This window comes from Elaeis guineensis, chromosome 15 (genome assembly GCF_000442705.2).
Source record: "Elaeis guineensis isolate ETL-2024a chromosome 15, EG11, whole genome shotgun sequence".
NCBI lineage: Eukaryota > Viridiplantae > Streptophyta > Magnoliopsida > Arecales > Arecaceae > Elaeis > Elaeis guineensis.
The window spans coordinates 19,402,018-19,425,623 of record NC_026007.2 but is presented as its reverse complement, the minus strand read 5'-3'; the positions used below and the strand labels follow the sequence as shown (position 1 = coordinate 19,425,623).

The following is a 23,606-nucleotide window of genomic DNA, read 5'->3' as shown; positions in this document are numbered from 1 at the left end:
TTTATTTGGGTGGGAGGGGGAGTGTGGAGGAATTGTTACTTGATTTCAAACTTTCGCATACTTTCTATGGAGCAAACATGAGGAAGTTGACACTCTACATCAGAACCATGGTTCAAGCCTTTGATTTATCCTAACTAAACATGCCAGGGTGAAAATAGGAAGTGGGAGAATCATGGTTTGTTGCAATACAGTTTAGTAAGTTGTAGCTCTAATAACTATGCTTATTTCAATAAAAGTTGTCAAAGCTGAACTGTGGTTCTGCGAGTTCTGGCATTCTTTACTAATAAGACACACAGAAGTTGAGTTTGGTTGGATAAAATTATTCCGATGATTTTAAGTGTTTGGCAAGAACGTGATGTCCTAATTCTTTGGTATTTGCAACCTAGTCATTGAACTTTTCTTATCTGTATTTTAGTCCATAAGGTATATATTTCCAAATTAAACTGCACAAACAAAATTTTCCAAGTGATTCTGTACATACACATTGACATTCTATAATATATCTCAGCCTACATATACCATTCACTATAAGTAAGGTGTTAAGGTGTTAAGGTGCTGTGGTATTACATACTATCACTTATTCCAAATTTTACGAGAGCTATATGAGACCAAATAAGGCTGAAAGGAATGGGATAGAAGAATGTATTTGTGAATATATCCATATCCATGTCCACTTTTCTTTGATGGATACAAATATGAGTATGGATATCTGTTTGATGCTAAAATTTGTGTCCATATCTGTATAGCATCTGATATAAGAATGGATGTTGATGGTTATTGTCTGATGTAGTTTCGTCCTTACAATAATGATGCTACTTTGGTAAATATATGGTCTGTTTTTCTCATGCATTATGTGATGTGGAAGCCCCATTAATATATTCAATGGACTATATATTTTACCTCAGATTCTTCAAGATTGTCATCACATTTTTAAGATGATCAAATATTGCAGCCATGCATGCCTTTTTTTTTTTGCTTTCAATTGTTGTATGTCATTTGGTGATAAAATCTAGGTGTTTGAAGTTCACATTTTGTTGATCAAACTTGTCCTTGTGTTTATGGAACCTTTCTGATGGTCTGCTTTTTGCAAGTGTACCTAGGGAATTCGTTGAACAATGCTTCTAATTAAATTGGTCATTTCTTCTCAAAATATGTGAACAGGATGGTGTGGAACTAATTTTAATATTGCAGGTAAATAAAGGGTCAAATAGATCTGCTTCAGGGTTTCATGGGTGGGGGAAGATGGGAGGAGTAGCTTGGGTTTATATGGTTTGGTCAAAACATTTGAAGCACTAACTCAAGGACCAATAAATATGGCCTGTATGATGCCACCCATATTGGCTTGTATCAACATGGTGTTCCGATCAAGTTAGCTTGTACCTTGTTTCTGTGCAAGTTTGTGCCATGATACATGCTATATGAGCCAGAAGATTGGTATAGGTTGGTACCTCAATTTTTGAATCATTAATGTGAAGTGATGATTTAGTGAAAATCAGCAAAAGATGACTGGATTTAAGAAATTTGATCAAATGACAAGAAAACTACAAGAACTTCCACCTATATTGGGAGAAAGAGGATGGATGAACATATGAATAAGAGATTAGCGCACTAGCATGAATCTATTTTACAACACCATTTCATAGAATCTTATTTTTGAGAGAACATAAATGATAAATCTAGAGAATTATTATCAAACAGTCAAGTAATTTAAATAAGACACGGAATAAAAGATTAGAAAGAAAAAAATAAGAATAGTGCCTTGTCTTTTGTCAATTGCCTTGCCCCTCTTTGGTTGTCATGGACACCTTAAAACAAAACTTTGCAGCCTACTGTTTTGCAAATTAAGAGGGCTATCCAGCTAAATATTTAGTCTTTAATTTGAGATCAACAAATAAAGGGGAATAGAGTTAGATCTTTTGTGAATGTAATTACTAGCCTATGTTGACATCCAAAAAAAAAACTCCTAAATACTTCTAATCTTTCTGAAAATAAGGTCAACTAAAATAAGAAAACAAAGACAATTTTAAAGCCTAAGAAAAAGGCCTATGTAGTTTTGAAGGTTGATTTTCTTTTGACGAGCAAGAGATTGCAAGAGGCAAGGTTTTAAGTACAAAACTATACTGTCCGTTATGGGGCATACCATATTGATTTGATACAGTATAGGGGCTTGGTACACCATTGCATTGACACATGGTGTAGCTGCTTTGCTGACTGCATTGGCATACCATGTGTCTATATACGGTTGTATCATACCGACACCATTTGTACCAGTAAGTCAGTAGCATAGGGTTCAGTACCAAGACCTATATTGTTGTTGTCTTTTGTTTTCACCAATTGAGTGTAGGAAGAAGTGTAGTTTGCAAGCGTGAAATCTAAAGCTCAAGCTGATATGTGGTGGGGATGACAATAAGAAATTAATAGGAGGTCAAGAAGAGGTGACTACATGGGCTAAAATGAATGCATTTTGTGGAATATATTTTTGCTCATGGATCATGTGCAACAACTATATTTTGCCTTTGTAACTTGAATCACAAGAATGAGTAGTTGCCAAGAAATTCTTTGACTTTGCACCTTGAAGTTGGATTTATGTCAAAAGCTGTCTTAAAAGGTCAATTTTGCGAACAATCTATGCGAGGTGAGATGTTGAGTCTTTGAGTTTGGATAGTGGAAAATGTTATTTAGCTGGCACTACACATTGAAAATAAGTTGACTAGGTGAGTTAATTGAAAGCTTGACATAAAATTGCAAAAAGTTTCTATCACTAAGAACTTCAACTGAAGCGAAGATGTCTACCATATACGGGTGTTAATAGGGCTTGACCTCCCATGAACGTGATCTGAAACTGATATGTAATGTAGGGTTTTGGACTATAAAATAGACCAACGAGCTATTAGGTTGGGTTTGAGTCCTCAAAACAAACCCAAAGACAATTTGGCTGGATTTGAATTTAGGTGGATTTGTAGCCAAAAACCTGAAATTGATCCAATATATGTATTATGTATATATGTATAATCAGAAAAAATCATGAGAAGTGTAGTTAAACTATAACCCACCTTATGACATAAAATCCCTATCTGTAGCTTATGGTTTGACCACTTGAAAAGGTTCATAGATGTGTCATGTGTGGTTATGGACCTATGGCTAATTAAGGCCGTGAATAGGCCAAGTTGGGCCTAGGCCCTGTTGGATGTATGTCCTAAAAGTCAATATGGTGGACACATTGTATTATTCTAGAGCACAAATTTATACTTAAAATATTGATTTGATCAATAAAAGGATAATTTTTTATTTTTTATTCAAGTGTGATGTGTCCGTGAATCATCTAAAGAATTAATGCTTAAGATACATATTCTTAAAAAGTTGAGAAGTAGAGGTATGTATAATTAATTTCTAAATTGCTCCCGGTCATAGTATCATCATGAGGATGATGATTGATCTGGATAGACTGGCGCACAGATCACTTCTTTCGGGATAGATAAGTCTTTAGTTTACAGTGTAGAGACACTGAGTGGCAAGTGCGGATAGTTATTAGAGAACAATTAATACTGAGTGTGACCATACGAGAGATCATGTGGATTTTTACTCTATCGTCAGTGATCATCTTGATGCTGTAGTTATGTAAATGGTCCTTTGACCTGCAGTACCACGACTACTCACGGTGAGGTTGCTAGAGTTTGACTGCACAGAAATATGGCCTCTTAACCACTTGAGTCTTTATTGCGTATGTTGGCGACAGTTGATCCATTTATTGCATATGTTGGCCACATCTAGATGGAATCTATCGATCTTAAGGGAGAGTAGTCTTATAGAATTCGAGAAGCTAAGTCCTTCAGTATGTGGCCACAATAGTATGATTGATAGAAAGGAGTTTTCATGAGAATCATTATTGGATTTGAGCTGATTGAATCTATCATATGACTGATGTTGAGGTTTGACGATTTATCCATGATCTGTCATCAGTCGGAACTTATGATAGAGGGATTAAATCGTACAAAAACTACATCTAGAGGTTCTTTTTTGGTTCTGCTGGATTGTCACTATATACTACTAGGTGTCATTGGTGGATTGTGAAAGCTCACTAGGATTGTTCTGGACCAACAATCCTTATTGAGTAAGAGTGAAAATATTCCGACTCATTGAAAGAGTTTCAATGATACTATGATAGAGATCATGGTATATCTCACTATCAGATAGAATTGAATCTATGGGATCACACAACAAAAGGATTTGATCTGGATTAAACAATTGAGCTTATGAAGTCACAATTGGGTTAGGAGAAATTCTATTGGGTTTAAAATGACTTTGCTAGCACATGATTGAATCTAGTTCCTCATTTGATTTGGATTGCTTATTTGATAAGAATTAATTTGAGTCAATTATCTGCTTTGAACCTAATTGAATTAGATTGATTGGGCTCCAAATGTTGAGCGCCCAAGAGGTTTGGATCAAGGTACAAGGGGTCCAATATCCTAATTTATTCCTTGATTGTTTGGATTTAATCAAGGGGCGTGCCACTTGATTTGATCAAGTTGGGGTGCGCCCACATGATGGTCGACGTGAAGGATAAGGGAGGGGCGCACGTCCTCCTCCCTTTGGCATGTGAGAGAGAGCCTTAGAAGGTGCCAAGTGATTCCCTTAGGCATGGTCAAAAGGCTGATTTAAAGAGGAGTCCTAATACGATTAGGACTAGTGTTTTACACCAAAATTTTGGTTTGGACTCTAAATACTCCTCTATTTAAGAGATCCTTCTCTAGATCTCTAGAAGAGAATTTTTATATTGCTCCTAGCCTCCCAAAGAGCCTCCATGCCCCTTCTCTTCCTCCCTTTGGTTCACACGTCCAAGATCCCTTGGACGTCCCATCATCCCACGCCCAAGAGAGCTTTGGGCGGCCTCTTTCCCAATCTGATTTCAGATCTTGGTTGCTTCATAATCAAGAGAAAGAGATCAAAAAGAAGAAGAGGAAAAGAAGATCAAGGAAAGGATCAAAGAGTTGATAAAGATCCAGACTTGATTCAGATTCGCGGGAAGATCCTTCTTAGAGAAGAAAGATCTACATCAACAGGACCAATCCAGATTGATCTTGAGTGGATACCGGTAGAGGTCAGATATTTGTATGGCTAAGATAGAACCTAATCTTCTTTTAGATCCAGATTTGAAGAAAGGAAAAGCAAAACATGTATGTGATCCGATCACATTTTATTTTCAGCATAAAATTAGCATGTGTTAATTTTTGAATTTGAACTAGATCCTTTAGTGCTTTAATTTTATTTATGCATGTTCTAGATTAAAAGATGTTTTAATCTATTGTTCCACTGCGTATTTCAAAAGGAAGTTTTGAAATCTATATGCATGAGCATCCTATTAAAATCTAACAGGCCCAATGCAAGTTGAATCTTAGAGCTAAAGCCAAAGCCTGGTGTGGTGCAAATTAAGTGCAAGGGTCCTAGGCCCAGGCCCGACTAACTATGTGTATTATTTGGAGCCAAGCTAAGCCCAAGTTGGGCCCCCATTTACTTTGAGTTGAAAACTCAACACATGCTTGACCCAGAATATGTTGGGTCCTGTTAGTTTTGGGCTAAATCAGGCTATTGGGTTTGAAATCTGTGCTTGAGCCCGGTTTTTCTAGGCCTAGTCATTGGGCTGCTCAACCTAGCTTCTTACATTAGTAGAGCTATGGTTAATAGTTGTTGCAAAAAAAAAGAAGATATTACTATGACTTAACGTGTATGTTGAGCTTGATTATTTACAAATTTTCTCTCTTTTTATGTGATTTTTTGGCTGATGCCCTCTTTTGGCTACAATTTTTTTCCATTTTTCTATATCTTAGTTCTTTCATTGGTGGTTCATAGTTCATGAGGTAGCACTTTGGGTCCATCAAATAATTTGAAAAAGTAGCTGAAAAATATAGCAAAACAACTTATTATTTTTTTGATAGAAGCAAACAAATTATTAATGCTCAATTACTTTATGGGTTTAGAGTTTAAATTGGGTTTGAGTTTGGGCTTGAATCTAACAAATATATTTTTGGTTTGGCATGAATATGGCCAAACCAAACCGGCACTTTGGGTGCATCAAATAATTTGAAAACTTACTCCATAAAACTAGCAAAATAACTTATTAATACTTGATTACTCTTATGGGTTTACAGTTTAAACTAGCATACAAGGTTTTTAATCTCATGGAACGGAGGTATCCCGATTTCTTCATAGAGTGGGATGCCTCGTTATCATGCATTGGATAGATATCCTTCATCTTTCTCATATTCTTCTTTTCTTTCTTTCTTTCTTTCTCTTTTTTTTCTTTCTTTTTTGTCTATCTTTTTTTCCTTCCTTTCCTTTTTCTCTCTTTTGATCCTTTTCTTTCTTTTTCTTTCCTTCTCTTTCCTTCTCTTTTCTTCATTTTTCTTTCATTTCTTTCTTTCCTCTTTCTTCTTCTCTCCTTGCATGGACGAATTTCAGCGTCCCGATCTTGTGTCAATCTTTTTTTGTCATAAGAATGGGATGGAATGGCCGAGATGCCTGTTCTTGGTGGAACGTAAATACTTGCTAGCATATAACCCATGCGATGCGCGAGATGTAGTTTTTTCTCCTTTTCCAACTCTTCTTGAATTACAATATATAATAGATATAATATAACAGATAACGAAGGTGGAATAGAATATAATAGGTATAAGAGCATAATTATTTTTCTAAAATATTTTTTTAATATTAATATTATGGTCCCTATACAAAAGTAACAAAATTTTAATAGCATATATATATATTTCGATCTATATAATAAAATAATATATTATTTGGAAATAATAAGGTCATGTCCAACTTGCATATAATAATAAATAGAAAAGTATTGCATTTAGGAGATATATTTAAATACAATATGTCCAAGATTTTGAATCTCATGGGACGGAGGTGTCCTAGTTTCTCTATGGAACGGACGCCCGTTGTCCTACCTGTCCCATCCTAGCAATAGTCTTGATCATGTATCTCAGTAGATATTCTTCGTTTCTCTCTCCTTTCCTTTCTTTCTTACTTAATTACTTTTTTTCTTTCTTTTCTTTCTCTTTTTTCTATCTTCTTTTCTTTTCTTTCCCTTTTCTTTCTTTTGTAATCCCTTGCTTTCCATTTTTCTCTTTTCCTTCTTTCTCTTTCCTTTCTTTCTTTTTCCTTCCTTTCTTCTTCTTTTCCCTTTCTTTTAGTGCTTCTTCTTCTTCTTTTCTTTTACTTTTTTCTTTTCTTCATCTTTCCTTCCTTTTTTTTTCTTTCTTTCATTTTTCTTCTTCGCTCCCTGTGTGGATAGGATTCGGAGTCTCGACCCCATCACAATCTAGTTTTCTTATAAAAAGAGGATGGGAAGGTCGGGACGCCTCCATCCTGTCGAGATGTAAAATCTTGAATACGTCAAAATTATTAGTGTTTACTTCACTTTTAGGTAAGATTGATCCTAAAATTGTAATAGAAATCAATAAAACATTAATGTAATCTAATGACCTACATGGGATATGAGCATTGTAGAATACTAACAAAAAGGCTTTTTAATTAATATTGGTAAATATTAAGCAAATATTGTTATAAATAATATCATTAGTTTCTGTATTAATTTAGTAATACTAATGACAATTCTTCTTTTAATATGATTCAATAAGCTATTAAACTTTTTATTACTAAAATAACTCTATTAATATGGGCATCCACTTTGCGAATAGAGAGCTTTGCACAAGTAGAGCCTCCATTCTAGTATATATACATATTAGATTGGGTTTGACTTTTGGTATAGATCTAACAAGTATATTTCAGGTTTGGGTATGGATATGGCTAAACCTAACTGGGGCATGATCTATCAACACCAATACTATCATAAGATCAATTCTAAGATTTTTAGATGATTGAGCAAAGAGAGTATTAGATGCTATTTTTGTGGAGGATGAGGACATATGCTGAGTATTGCATCTCAAAAGTGGGTGACGAAGAAGAATCATTAGAAAAAAGGCTAAGTTAGAGGATGATGAAAAGAATTGGCTCTAGAATTTAGTGAAGGAGGTGAATCTTGGTTTATTCATTAGGTGGTACATTAGTAAAAACAGCATCCAAGCACAAATTGGTGTAAAGCTAACATTTCCACAACTGATGTGACTTGGCAAGAAAAACTATGTGAATTTATCATCGATGGAGGTAGTATAGGAAGTGTTCTCTTGTCTAGTTAAGAAGTAAAATCTAGAGATGGAAAGCATGGAATGTCTCTACTAGTTTGTTTGGTTGAATGATCATGCATGTGTGGTAAAATGGCTAAGCATTAAGATTCGATTAGTTTTTCCATGGGTTAGACCCAAGGTTAGTTGAACGATATTGATCCAACTAGTTTTGGGCATACCCAACCGAACCACTCGGTTACTAGCATGATTCAAGGCTTTGGTTCGATATATAGGGGTTAGCTGATCATCTTTGCTTTGCTTCACTTCATGTTTATCCATTCCAAAACCCAATCCCCAAAGCCTTCCATCCTTAGCCGGTTCAACGACAGTGCTATACAGTGATGATGACGAGATCTCGAGCTAGGTAAGTCTCTCTCCCCCTCTCTCCCTCCCTCTCAACAATGATGACTGCAGTTCTAGCCCTCTCTCATTTGGCCTCTCTCTCTCTCCCCCCTCCCTATCTTTCTCTCTCTTTTCCTCTCTCTCCCTCTTTCCCTCCCTTTCTACCTCTCTCTCTTCAATTGTGCCCTAGAATGGCATGATATGGATCCATACTATATGGAATGGGTTGCTGGTGGGTACCATCTCTGATGTTGGTGCACCGAACCTTGGTCAGACTGACACGGATGAGATTCAATATGATATCATTCCTATTTTGCATATCATGTTTTGTTAAGGCAACATGGTTTTGTTACAAAAAAAAATCCTGCTATGATTTCTTTTTACAACTTATATTCTCTTATAAAATATAAATGGCTGATCTTGCAACCAGTGAAGTCAGAAGTATCTTGGTAATTTCGAAGTGGTTCGACTTGTACGAAGGCTGATTCAAAGCCTCAGTGATGGAATATCGAGGCCTTAATCGACTAAAGCTTGAGGGTGATTCATTGTGCCAAGGAAACAAATTGCTGTAGCTAAAGGAGCAGCCACACATCCCTTTGGCCGATGGTTGCTGGTCAGAGAAAGACCAACCTAAAGGCTAGATCAACACTTCCCTAAATGTTATCTATTCTTATTTATTTGTTTTTATCTTCAAAATCTTTTGGAGTGTCTAGAAGGTTTCTGGACGCTAACATAGGTTAGTAGGTAGATGTGCAAAGCTTCTGATTCCATTTCCTTTCTTGGAGCCCTTGTTGATCTCAACTTAGAGACTAGTTTAATCTGGGGAACAGTCACTGCAAGCTTTCATTTGAGGAGTCCTAATTGTGACCAATATGAGGTGGGATGGTTGCGAGTGCACCACCACCTGAACTTAATGAAAGGGTGTTAAGGCCAGCTGATTGGATGAAATTCTGGACTTGAACATAGACAAATTTGAGAGGTGTTGGCCACAAGCCTCTTTTGTTTCTTCTACCATTTATCTTTTCTCTTTGTTCCCTCTTTCTTTCTTTAATTTCTCTCAATTGTCAATATTCTTCCTCTCTTTTACTTTCCTCTCTTTCTGTTGTTTAGTCAGTTGTTGTTAGATTCCACATTTTTAACAGATTTTACCAGGGGTTTTAGGTTAAAGTTAAATTGTTTGCCTACAGATTTTTTTGAATTCAATTCTATTTCATTTTATTAGCAGTCGACTTGTTTTGGTTATTGTTTTGAACCAAAACTGCTGCTTATCTTACAAAAAGCTAAAATAGTTAAGATTTCATTTCAATTCAGATATAAATCAAATCATCTTTCTTTTTGTTTTTTTTAATTCTTTGAGGTTGCCTTAAAACGTGCATTAGGATACATCAAACTTTTTAGTTTGCCTAATTTCATAACATCTTATCTTATGCTCTAGAAGACTTGATGCTTGGAGTATGTGACTTTCTTCCTGGCTTCCTTTGATGTTGGTCCACATCAAGAATCTGCATAACATAATAGTCTTTTCCTTCAGGGTTGGCCTGACGTTCCAAGATTTGGTCATTCCTTCACATGAATTATCTCATAGGGTGTATGGCCTTTCCTTACCAGGTTAGCATTACTCCAATGTATGGTTGTTGCATAATTATGCTCTTCTTTGTGGTTGGCCTAATTTTATTAGCAGTTAAAATCTGCTCTTTGCAAGTGGTTGGCCTACCTCTAATGGTCTGTTGCATAGCATAGTCTTCTCCCAGAGGTTGAGGTGCATTTGCAAAAATTTTGCTTTGAACTCTTCTCTAGAGTTTGTGGTTTTACTCTTTTGATTGGTGGTTTCCTTTAACAGACACGATGTTCCATAAAAGAGGACGTAGACCACCAAGTCCTTAAAACTGGCTTAGATTATTGCATCTTTACATTGAACTAGACTAGCATGTCCTTTTGGGGCATTATATAGACTCAGAGCTATGAATGTCTTCCATCATATCTCTCAGCCTTTTGTGATCCATTACTAAATTTGGACTGCTTAAGGTGCAAATATTTAGATTCAAGGTGAGTATTGCAAATGATAGGTCGGACAGCCATTTGAATATGGGATTAATTCTAATTTCTTGCATAGGCTATTTGGTTCGACAGCAGAGGTGGAAAATAGTAATCATCAGGAAAGTGAATCAAAACTGATTCCTTAAAGTCTTGAATTAGTATTAGGTTGGTATTCCTCCTTATGTCTTGCTTATTTCGTAAACATCTACACTTCTCCAACTTGATACTTCAAAATTTGATAAATTTGAACCTAAATAGATATTAAGGGGTGAAATGAATATATAATATTTGTATGGTATCCATTTTCATATTTGAACATACTTGGATGTGGTTACAAAATTTACCATCTGACTGATATCCATATGCATATTTGTAAGGGGTTAGGAAGCTATTATTCTGGGGATCTCCATTGAGGAGCATCAAACCCTAATGAAAGATCTCTCCCCATTAGCAAGAGGGAATCATTTTCAATCATTTTCAAGCCACAAGAAGGGATCTCCTACTGAACGATAGGAAAGTGAGTTCTTCCAGTGCAATCTCATTGAGTCTTGTATAGCTCTTATAAACTCGAAATGGACAAAAGTGACACATCGACCTGTTTTCGATTTAATTTTCTTTCCATAAACAGACTTACTTTGATCTGGTGAATTGCACCCTTAATAGTTAGTTTTTTACTCAAAAGGTGTAACTTGGTAGACTTGTTAGGATCCATCAAATGAGTTGGATGATATTGTTGTGGTTTTTTGTATGATCGTCTGTTTGTGGCTGTTGCTTTATCATTTTGTTTGGTTTTCTTCTGTATGATTGTTTGTTGTTTAAAATGAAGTAAAAGAAAGTTGGTAAGTTTATATTGTTATTTTGAGTTAACAAAATGATAAGCATCCTGGCCATGGAGTTTCACATTGTCTTTCTAAATTCAAAGCTAACGACCATTCTATGAAAGTGAAAATTTAATTGCTAGCTTCAAAGACTAAAACAATGGTTTTTGAATTGAAAATGCATTCATTTCCATTACAAAGCTACTATGTACACCTCTATAAGTAATCCTGTTTCATCCCAGAAAAAAAATCAGTGCATGAAGAGTTTGGAGCCTTTATTGTTATCAAACTAAACCACTTAGGAAAAATAGCCTAACATGTTCATAATGCTTAATATCGGTTCCAGGCTTATACGAGTATCACAATGGTAATACTATGGAATATCAAACAGATTCTGATGCTTCAAATTGGCTTGCCTAACAAGATTGCTATAGAAGTATCAAAAGCATGTTAGGCAGGCTTCCTCATGGAGCAGTTGCAAGGATGTGAGTCAACCCTGTTGATTGATTTATGACAACTTCTGGAGGCATCAGGGTGTAGCAAGATGCCCATGGCATAGAAGAGGTGTACTAGAGAGATTCTTTAGACCCTAATTCAAAGTAGTGCTTGTAGTTGGGAAGTGGTCGAGTAAGTTCGTTTTGGTAGAACTTGTCATCATAGAAGCTAAAGGAGAAATCAACAATCTGAACACTGGTAGCTGTTCGCTTTGTCAAACAACTTCACCGAAAATAAATTGAACAAGCAGAAGTATATCACATTGATGTTCTCCACATAAAAAAATTGGTTATGAGCTTCCTACTTCTGTTGCACCCTTTCTGCACATTTCTATTGAGATGTTTTTCAAGATTAACAAGTTTGGTATTTTTAAAGATGATTAGATCACTATTTTGACATTAAATTTATCTTAAAATATTTTTCATTGGTCTTGGCCACATACTTAAATTAGTTGTTCACATTATATCATAGTTTTGCTGGTTAGGCCTTTTAGAATATATGTTCCATTTGGCAAGCTACATGCTCCAAATCTGCTGTAAATTTGACCTCAGGATGTCATCATTTGGTTGCAGGATGAAAAGAACAGACTTGAAGGAAAGCCATTCTACTAGGCCAGGGCAGCAATTGCTTGTATTATCACGTTCATGAGTGCCCATCATCTGGCGGACGAGCCAATTAGTAGGCACTAGCGGGTGCTTGTTTAAATGTCCTTAGAACAGAAATTATTAACTGTGTGAAGCTGCTTTGGATATACCTTAAACGGATAGTCTTTCTGACTCTTATAAATGATGATTACAAGCTTATAAACTGCATTAACTTGATCATCTGTAGTAATTTTGAAGGTGGAATGATCTGTTCAAATGGAAGAGTTGCTTAATTGGTTCTCATCAAATTGTTTTTCTCTTGACCTTCCACAAAATATGCATGAGCCTATTGATGCTGGATGCTATACTGATCAGCTGTGCGGTTCTCTAGATTTAAAAGATAAATGAATCATCATGCATTACAGATAGGTTGGGCCGGTTTGAAATTCAGGCTTGTTGGGTCAGGCATCCACGGATTGCGAAACTTGATCATTTGGTTTGAATTCAGAGGTGAACTTGTGCTTGTTGGATCACTTGTTTACTCAATGCAGTGTCAGATGGCCATCTCTTTTGCCATGCGGGAGATGGAGGGTGGTGCTTGTATGTTGCTCGTGCTGCATTTAAGATAAAGATGTTTTATGAGATGATTTTGTGCGTGCTGAATTCATTGAGATTATGAATTATTAAGTGGGACTTTAATTGAAATTTTTATGTGGGACTTTAATTGAAGTAACTGCTATCCAAGTGCAGTGTCTTTACAACCAAATTGGTTGGCACTCCTGCACAAACTTGGGATGTTATAGCTAATATTTTTTTTGGTATTAATTGATTTTTTGGTAATTTATAAGATTCTTTCAACAACAAGTAAATCTACCATGTGAATATGAAATTAATGATGGCCGTATGCTTGTGTAATAGCCATTATAAATGAGTTATGGATGTATTCTTGTCTTCAGAAATAAGCCCTCCAAAAATTGTAAAGCTGCTTCTATTGTAATGGTTGTAGGAAAATTTGCAATAGAAACCATATCTTATAAGGGTGTTTAGTATGGGATGATCCAAGATCAAGGATGATATAGGTGGAGATAATGAGATCATCGTGTTTGATTGTACCATAAAATCGATTGTACCATAGTGATTTTATGCAGCAATGATTTTAAATCATTTCTACTTCTCAAATCATGCTCCAATTCAACAATAGCATATTTGTTCTTGAGGTCGGAAATCTAACATCACTTGCGATCTTGGAATGAAATAGAAATGACAAAAATATCTCTCAGTTTAAGTAAAAAAATTGATATATCAATACATCATTAATATATTATATCAATATTATCTATATAATATTATATTATATTAGATATTATATATTTTATTTATAATATATAATAATTAATAGATTGTATAAAAATATATTTATTAGTCCTATAAATTATCAATCTTATAAAATATATCAATTGTTATTATAGAATTAATATTTTATTTATATTTATAATATATTATTTATTAATATGATATTTATTTTGATTAAAAAAATAAGACAAATTGAAATAATATATTAAATATTTTATTATATAAATATAAAGTATAATAAGATATTTTTATTCTAATTTAAAACTATCATTAAATCATAATATGCAATAATATGTTTAATAATATATTATCATGTAATAAATCATAATATGCAATAATATGTTTAATAATATATTATCATAATATGCATATTATTAAACATATTATTAAACATATTATTGCATATTAAACATATGCAATAATATATTATCATATGCAATAATATATTATCATATTAAATCATCATATGCAATAATATATTATCATGTAATATATATCATAATGATAATTTTAAATAAGAATAAAAATATCTTATTGTGCTTTATATATGTTGGTGCAAAAATCCGTGCGCCGGAGAAGCTGGAGCTGTGGGGGTCGCGGTCGCCGTCGGGATCTGCAAAAGAAGTCTAAACCGGTGGTGGGCTTGCTCCGGCAAGACCCTCCAACGCTCAAGTCAGTTCTCTGCCTCAACAAGAATGGAGTGCTCGAACGAAAATTTTAGCAGAGTTTTGGAATAGAAAATAGAGCTTAAAGAATAACGTATCTGGGGTCTCCTTTTATAGGCGGAGGGAGCAACAGAATGATAGCGACATCTGTAACCGTCTGGCAGTGGGCCGCCCAGAGTCAGGAGGAGTTTGTTGCGGAGAGTAGTGGAGTGGAATCGTGGCTATCACCGGGACATGCCATGTGGAGTATGTCGTGGGGAGTGGAGCGGCGTCCATTGTCGCGACTTGTCAGAGGATGGAAGAATCGCGTGGAATCCGTCACAGAAAGTGGAGCAGGATCGTGGGCATCATAGCAGTTGGCCAAGGAGTAATGGAGCCGCGTGGAATCCATCGCAGGAAGTGGGGCAGAGTCGTGGCCGTTACTGCGGCCATGCCAAGGAGTGCAGGCTTGTCGGCCGAAGCTCGGCTGGAGTGTCTAGCGGGGAGAGGTGGTTAGCTACCCGTTCTAGAGGAGTCCGGAGTCCAGCTCTCGTGGGAGTCCGGACGGAGTCTTCCCGCAGCCGGAGCTGGAGGCAAGATCTGACTCCCGTAGGAGCCTGGGCGGAGTTCACCTGCAATCAAAATCAGGGGTGAAGTCCGGACGAAGTTTACCAACAGTCAGGGTTGAGGACGGAGCCCGGCTCCCATAGGAGTCCGGGCGAGGCCTCTCCGCAGTCGAGGTTGGAGACGAGATCCGGCTCCCGTAGGAGTCCGGGCTGAATCTACCTGCAATCAAAATCAGGGATGAAGTCCGGCTCCCTTAGGAGTCCGGACGGAGTTTACCAGCAATCGGGGCCGTGGGTGGAGCCCGGCTCCCGTAGGAGTCCGGGCGGAGTCTTCCCGTAGCTGGAGCTGGAGACGAGGTCTGGCTCCCGTAGGAGCCTGGGCGAAGTCCACCTGCAATCAAAATCGAGGGTGAAGTCCGGCTCCCTCAAGAGTCCGGACGAAGTTTACCAACAGTCGGGGTTGAGGACGGAGCCCGGCTCCCGTTGGAGTCCGGGTGAGGCCTCTCCGCAGTCGAGGTCGGGGACGAGATCTGGCTCCCGTAGGAGTCCGGGCTGAATCTTCCTGCAATCAAAATCAGGGATGAAGTCCGGCTCCCTTAGGAGTCCGGACGAAGTTTACCAACAGTCGGGGTTGAGGACGGAGCCCGGCTCCCGTAGGAGTTCGGGCGAGGCCTCTCCGCAGTCGAGGTCGGGGATGAGATCCAGCTCCCGTAGGAGTCTGGGCTGAATCTTCCTGCAATCAAAATCAGGGGTGAAGTCCGGCTCCCTTAGGAGTCCGGATGAAGTTTACCAATAGTCGGGGTTGAGGACGGAGTCCGGACGAGGCCTCTCCGCAGTCGAGGTCGGGGATGAGATCCGGCTCCCGTAGGAGTCTGGGCTGAATCTTCCTGCAATCAAAATCGGGGGTGAAGTCCGGCTCCCTTAGGAGTCCGGACGGAGTTTACCAACAGTCGGGTTTGAGGACGGAGCCCGACTCCCATAGGAGTCCGGGCGAGGCCTCTCCGCAGTCGAGGTCGGGGACGAGATCTGGCTCCCGTAGGAGTCCGGGCTAAATCTTCCTGCAATCAAAATCAGGGGTGAAGTCCGGCTCCCTTAAGAGTCCGGACGAAGTTTACCAACAGTCGGGGTTGAGGACGGAGCCCAGCTCCCGTAGGAGTCCGGGCGAGGCCTCTCCACAGTCAAGGTCGGGGATGAGATCCGGCTCCCGTAGGAGTCCGGGCTGAATCTTCCTGCAATCAAAATCAGGGGTGAAGTCCGGCTCCCTTAGGAGTCTGGACGAAGTTTACCAACAGTCGGGGTTGAGGACGGAGCCCGGCTCCCGTAGGAGTCCGAGCGAGGCCTCTCCGCAGTCGAGGTCGGGGACGAGATCCAGCTCCCGTAGGGGTCCGGACTGAATCTTCCTGCAATCAAAATCAGGGGTGAAGTCCGGAGTAGTTCGGATTGGAGTTGGACTCAGCTGGAAGAAGTCTGGAAGGGATTCGGGGAACAGCTGATATTCGTAGAAAGTCGGCTGGTGGCGGAGCTTAGTGAGTGCTTAGGGCGGCTTAATAGATAACTAGGGAAACTCATGTTGAAGGAGCTCGGGTGGTGTAGTGGGAGTTCGTCCGTCGAGAGAATCCAGTCAGCACTATGGGAATCCGGCTGTTGGAGAAGTCCGGAGAGATACCATCTGCGGTCGAAAGCCGGAGGAGTCCTGGGAGGGTCAATCCCGTTAAGAACTTCGACTGAGGATATTTTATACCCAACACCAGTCCCCCTACTTTCGAGTTCGAATTTCGAATGAAGGAAGTACAGAAAGATTGTCACAGTCGAAGTTGCTCCCTCGATGTCCGCGTGCAATCGTCCTCAGATATTTTGGCATTTAATGCGCGTGCGCTGGGGTCTTTTCAAATCGAGGCGATCCGAAGAGGCTCTTTTGGAATCTGCAGCGGAACGGTGCTCAAGGCGTGGCACAATAAAGGCACTGTCAGCCGTCTGCCACTGAGGAGTCTCGCGGCTCTGAAGAGGAGCAGGGGGATGATCCCTTTAGTGACAGGGATCTAATAAAAAAGCTGGTAGACGGGTGCTCACTGCCTGAAGTCGTCCAGAGGATCGTCCGCGTCGATCCTACACAACGTGTCTGGGACTCGCTGGGGGCCTTCCTCGAGGTAAGTAGATTTGTCCTCCTTTTTCCTTTCGCTTCTTCATTTAATTAACTTTTCAGCTCCCATTCTGACTCTCCGATCGCCCTTGCAGCTCGGGCACCAACTCCTCGCCAACATCGAGATGACAAACAAGGTGGTGGAAGGTCAGCAGGCCGAGGCTGCCCGCCTTAAGGAAATGGCCCTCGAGGTGGCCGGTCTCCGAGAGGTGCTTGAGAGAGAGAGACAGACCTCGACGGAACAGAAGGCCGACCTGGAGGAGATGGTGAGGAGGGTGGAGGCCGATGTTGCCAACATGGCGGAACAGATCCCGACCCTGGTCTCGGAGGCCAGAAGTCAAGCAGTGGAGGAGTTCAAGACTTCCACCGAAATGAAGAAGTTGAAGGTTGAATTCGGTCAGGCCGCATTTAATAAAGGGTTCGAGCTCTGCTAAGAGAAGATGGTCATGAAATTTCTCGAGCTCGACCTCAGCTTCTTGGACGAGGCATCCGAGGATGAAGCCGGACCCTCCACCGTCGTTGCAGCTGCCGCGGTCCACCCCCCAGATGTGCAGAGTCCCCCTGTTGATCCAGAGGTCCAAGATCTCTAACTTTGTATTCTTCCTTTATTGCCATTTTTCTTCTTTTTTCTGTCTTCAAGAAACGTTCAGTCAATAAAATTGGTCTCCTCCTTTTGGGGGACTTTTCTTCTCTTCTTTTTCTCTCTTTCTTTCTTCTTCTTTGTAATGAGCTGCGTTTTAACGTGTTGACCTCCCAATGGCAGCGCCCCACCGAAGCGCTTCCCTTGCCTCAAGGGATTTTGCTGAAATCTACAATACAATGGCTGAAAAAGGAAGTCCTCCATTTATCAAAAAGGTCGAAGAAGATGGAAGGCGAGCTCCGCAGGTTGAGGGAGAGTCATTCCGAAGCCACCGTGAAGGCCACCTACTTTCGGAATCTCCACGTGAAGGGGATCATGGAGTACAGCTGGAGGAAGGCGAACTTTGAGATGGAGCTTGAGGAACACAAGAAGCGCGCTAGCAACCAAATTTGGACCCAAGCTGCCAAGATCAATTCTCTCAAGATGGAACTGTCGGCTGCCCAGGAGAGGATCGGCCAGCTGGAGGGAGGTTCATCCCAACTTTTGACTCGGGCCGACAGCGATCGGGAGTGGTCGAAGAAGGTCTCCGACCTCCAGCAGCAGCTCCAGGATGTCGAGGTGAGCTACGATGCATACCGGGCCGGCTGGTGCAAGCAGGTGGATGAATACAAGAGGAGACTCAAGATGGCGACCGACGAAGTTGTCCGTCTTCAAGGGCAGTTGGCTAGCAGAGCTCAGCTCGCTTCCTCTCGGGATTCCAGCGAACTCCAATCCTTGAGAAGAACTGCAGAAGAGCTTTCCATCGCCCTTGGGGGGAGGACGACCGAGCTGCAGCAATTGAAGATCCAGCTGGCATGTGAGCAGCAGGCCGTCAAGGATGCGGAGGTGGAATCCGAGGTCCTGAGAAAGAGGCATCGAGAGGCGGAGAACGAAAGCCAACGACTCCGCCGGGTGTCCAAGGACATGCTGCTGAAAAAGAGAGAGCTAGAAGAAGAAGTTGAAAATCTGAGGTAGTCCTTGATAAGGAGTGAAGCAGATAATTCGAGATCGAAAGGAGCAGAGCTTCCCTAGGGCTCTTTTTGGCCTTCCATCCTTCCATGCATGCATTTTCTCTTTTGTTGTTTTGTTTGGTTCTTGTGGTTTTGCTTTTCTTCCTTTAGCTTTCTGGGCTTCGTGGTGTATATTTCGCAAATGAAATGAAAAGAGAATTTTGTGTTACCTCGTCCACGTATTGTGTTAAATTATCGTCCGTCGAACTTCTTTTGTCTTTTGACTTGTCCGACGTCGACGTCGTTTGGAGGTGCCCAGTCGTCGCCGCGCTGGCTTGCTTTTCTTATCGTCCATGGCCATAGGCTCGAGCTCGGTGGTCCGAACTCCACATTATTTCGAAGGGGTCGTTATTTTCTTGACCTGTGTCGAGGGCCTTCTTAGAGGCCGGGGATGTTTGGTAGAAAATTCCATCTTTGTTGAGACAAAGTTTCCTATGTTTTTGATGTAGTTTGTTTTTCATCTGTTGCCGATGTAGTTTGTCGCTTTTTCTTTTTAATTTTCCTTCTCTTTTCTGAGCGAGGGTCCTCCCCTTGCTTTTCGTGGGGTCGCGTAGAGGTGTGGAGGCACCATTGAGGGGACTTTTTCCTTTATCCGATCATGTCGGGTGATCAGATTTTTGTCATCGCCAGGATGAGGTCCTCCTTCTGTCCTTGACGTAGTCGATCTCAGCTCAGGTTAGGACGAGGTTCTCCTCCTATTTCCAATAGGGCAGTGGGGGCGCAGAAAGGTCGCTGCAAGGGCCTCTCCCCCCGTCCGGTCTAGAAGAACCGGGTCTTCGATTTTGCTCATGTCAGGACGAGGTTTCCTCCTGTTCCTAACATGGCTGTGGGGGCACATTAGGACGTTGTAGGGCCTCTCCCCCCATCCGGTCTAAAAGAATCGGGCCATTGACTTTGCTCATGTTAGGGCGAGGTCCTCCTCCTGTCCCTAACAAGGCTGTGGAGGTACATTAGGGCGTTGTAGGGCCTCTCCCCCCATCCGGTCTAGAAGAACCAGGCCTTCGACTTTGCTCATGTTAGGGCGAGGTTTTTCTCCTGTCCCTAATATGGCTGTGGGGGCACATTAGGATATTGTAGGGCCTCTCCCCCCATCCGGTCTAGAAGAACCGGGCCTTTGACTTTGCTCATGTTAGGACGAGGTTTTCTTTCTGTCCCTAACATGGCTGTGGGGGCACATTAGGGCATTGTAGGGCCTCTCCCCTCATCCGGTCTAGAAGAATCGGGCCTTTGACTTTGCTCATGTTGGGATGAGGTTTTCCTCCTGTCCCTAACATGGCTGTGGGGGCACTCAAGGGCTGTTATATGGGCCTCTTCTCCGATCCGATTTTAAAATAATCAGACCTTCACTTTGCTCATATTAGGATGAGATTCTTCTCCTGTTCCTAATATGATCTTGGGGGCGCTCAAGGGCCGTTATATGGGCTTCTCCCCCGATCTGATCTTAAAATAATCGGACCTTCACTTTGCTCATGTTAGGACGAGATTCTCCTTCTGTTCCTAACATGATCTTGTTTTAATTGTCTGAAGGGGTTATCCCCAATCGTAACAAGTCTATGCCAAAAGGGAAAGACATGCAAAGTCGAAAAGAATTTTGATTCAAAGTCAAGTCGTGAGTAGTACATTTACAGGTTTCTTGAGTCCCATGGTCGTGGAAGGTCTGTTCCTCCTTGAGGCCCTCCGGTGATGGAGTCGATGGTCCCAATTGGAGGCCGATCTCCGGGCTGCTCCTCCCTCCTTGGCGGTTCAGGTTGCGGCAGGGCCCTTGGCCGATCTTCTCTACCGTCAGGCCGACGCCGAATGAATCTGTCGAGTCGACCTCGCCGGATGAGTTCCTCGATCTCGTCTCAGAGCTGGATGCATTCCTCCATGTCGTGGCCGTGGTCGCGATGGTAGAGGCAGAACTTGTTGGGGTTGCGCTTCTCGGGGTGTGTGCGCATTCTCTCTGGCCTAGGGAGCTGCTCCCTGACCTCCATCAGTACCTGGGTCTTCAAGGCATTGAGGGGGGCGTAGTTGCGAAATCTTCTCGGTGGAGAACCCCGCCGAACTCCGCACCCGCCGAACTCCGCGGTCCAGACTTCTCTGCCTACGTACCCGGGGAGGAGTATGGACACGCTTGTGCCCGGGAGGAGTTCTTGAACGTGGCCGAGCTTCTCTCGGTCCTTTTTCGACTGCAGGCTTGCTTGAGTCTCCCGCCTGCCGCTCTCTCGCATTCTCCTTATCCTTCATTTTGAAGGCTTCTTCCACTCGGGCGTACCCTTCAGCTCAGGCCAACAGATCAGCAAAATTTCTGAGGTACTTCTTCTTTAGGGAGAACAAAAGGTCATTCTTCTGAAGGCAGCCCTTCAGAGCGGCCATTGCCACCGATTGGTCCAAATTCTGGACCTCCAGCACTGCGACATTGAAACGGTTGATGTAGGCCCGAATGGACTCCCCCTCCCTCTGCTTGATATTGATGAGGGACTCCGAACCCTTCTGGGGGCGCTGGCTGCTGACAAAATGGACCACAAATTGATGGCTCATTTGATCGAAGGAACAGATGGTATCCGGCTTCAGTGTCGAGTACCAGTTTCTCGCCGCTCCCTTCAAGGTGGATGGGAAGGCTCGGCATAGAATGGCGTCGGGTGCGCCATAAAGCAGCATCATCGTCCGAAAGACCTCCAGATGATCAACCGGATCCGAAGTCCCGTCGTAGCTTTCGAACTGGGGGAGTTTAAAGTTTGGCGGGATTGGTTCCTGCATGATCATTTGAGAAAAGGGAGGATCAGTGCAAATATCCTCACCATAAGCGGGGGGAGCATGGTGGAGTTCTTCGATCCGTCGGTTCATCTCCTGGAGCCTCCGATCCAGGAAGTCCTCTCGACTACGGGTCTCGAGGGTCCTCTGGCAGAATGAGGGTAGAGATCTCCCAAGAGTGGAGTCATGATCCGACTGAGGGCTCTCCACCCTCGGGTTCGTCTTCCCAGGAAAGACGGGGCGGCTGGCCCAAGTGGCCTGCCCCATCACTGGATTCTGGTGTTCCGGTGACACTCTTTCCAGGTGTACTGATGCCTGCGGCTGCTGCTGCTGCATGCCCTACACAGCTTCAGTGAGGCCTCTGACCTACTGCGCCAGCAGATCGAATTGCTCCACGCCGACCGCCGTTGCCGGAGGAGGAGGAGGAGGCTGGGAAACTGGGGGTGAGGCTGGAGCCTAAGATCTGGCCGCGGAGGCCGTAGATCGTCACGTGGACGCCTTGCGGGGAGGCATCGGGCAAAGACCAAGTGGGGGAAGGAGAAGTGGATGTCGGAGAAGACGACCAGAGGCGGTCCCGTTGAGCGCTCCTTTAAGAACAAGGGTACTGCGAAGATACAATTCTTCCTCTAGCCCCAATCCTGTTGGTGCAAAAATCCACCTGCGCCGGAGAAGCTGGAGCTGTGGGGGTCGCGGTCGCCATCGGGACCTGCAAAAGAAGTCTAAATCAGAGGAGGGGTTGCTCCGACAAGATCCTCCGATGCTCAAGTCAGTTCTCTGCCTCAACAAGAATGGAGTGCTCGAATAAAAATTTTAGCAGAGTTTTGGGATAGAAAATAGAGCTTAAAGAATAACGTATCTGGGGTCCCCCTTTTATAGACGGAGGGAGCAACAGAATGATAGCGACATCTGTAACCGTCTGGCAGTGGGCTTCCCAGAGTCAGGAGGAGTTTGTTGCGGAGAGTAGTGGAGTGGAATCGTGGCTATCACCGGGACATGCCACGTGGAGTATGTCATGGGGAGTGGAGCGGCGTCCATTGTCGCGACTTGCCAGAGGATGGAAGAATCGCGTGGAATCCATCACAGGAAGTGGAGCAGGATCGTGGGCATCATAGCAGTTGGCCAGGGAGTAATGGAGCCACGTGGAATCCGTCGCAGGAAGTGGGGCAGAGTCATGCCATTACTGCAGCCACGCCAGGGAGTGCAGGCTTGTCGGCTGAAGCTCGGCTGGAGTGTCTAGCGGGGAGAGGTGGTTAGCTACCCGTTCTAGAGGAGTTCGGAGTCCAGCTCTCGTGGGAATCAGGACGGAGTCTTCCCGCAGCCGGAGCTGGAGGCAAGATCTGGCTCCCGTAGGAGCCTGGGCGGAGTTCACCTGCAATCAAAATCAGGGGTGAAGTCCGGCTCCCTTAGGAGTCCGGACGAAGTTTACCAACAGTCGGGGTTGAGGACGGAGCCCGGCTCCCATAGGAGTCCGGGCGAGGCCTCTCCGCAGTCAAGGTCGGGGATGAGATCCGGCTCCCGTAGGAGTCCGAGCTGAATCTACCTGCAATCGAAATCAGGGATGAAGTCCGGCTCCCTTAGGAGTCCGGACGGAGTTTACCAGCAATCGGGGCCGTGGGTGGAGCCCGACTCCCGTAGGAGTCTGGGCGGAGTCTTCCCGTAGCTGGAGCTGGAGACGAGGTCTGGCTCTCGTAGGAGCCTGGGCGAAGTCCACCTGCAATCAAAATTGGGGGTGAAGTCCGGCTCCCTTAGGAGTCCAGACGAAGTTTACCAACAGTCGGGGTTGAGGACAGAGCCCGGCTCCCATAGGAGTCCGGGCGAGGCCTCTCCGCAGTCGAGGTCGGGGACGAGATCCGACTCCCGTAGGAGTTCGGGCTGAATCTACCTGCAATCAAAATCAGGGGTGAAGTCCGGCTCCCTTAGGAGTCCGGACGAAGTTTACCAACAGTCGGGGTTGAGGACGGAGCCCGGCTCCTGTAGGAGTCCGGGCGAGGCCTCTCCGCAGTCGAGGTCGGGGATGAGATCCGGCTCCCGTAGGAGTCCGGACTGAATCTTCCTGCAATCAAAATCAGGGGTGAA

The 23,606-nt window shown here is 42.7% G+C and overlaps 1 protein-coding gene across 2 annotated transcripts in view; it reads left to right on the top strand.

The window, feature by feature from the left end:
• LOC105034621 (DNA-directed RNA polymerases II, IV and V subunit 11-like) overlaps positions 1-12,693 on the top strand; it is a 46,753-nt gene extending 34,060 nt beyond the window's left edge. The window contains exons 5-6 of one of the 2 annotated variants that reach the window (XR_012137190.1): positions 10,946-11,085; positions 12,454-12,693. Coding sequence is in view for 1 of the 2 variants with exons in the window: in XM_073249426.1 (XP_073105527.1) it covers positions 12,454-12,492 (39 nt within the window). In the remaining variant the exon portion in view is untranslated. The remainder of the gene's footprint in view (positions 1-10,945; positions 11,086-12,453) is intronic. The other variant, XM_073249426.1, reaches the window with a different exon arrangement.
• The last annotated feature ends 10,913 nt before the right edge of the window (positions 12,694-23,606 follow it).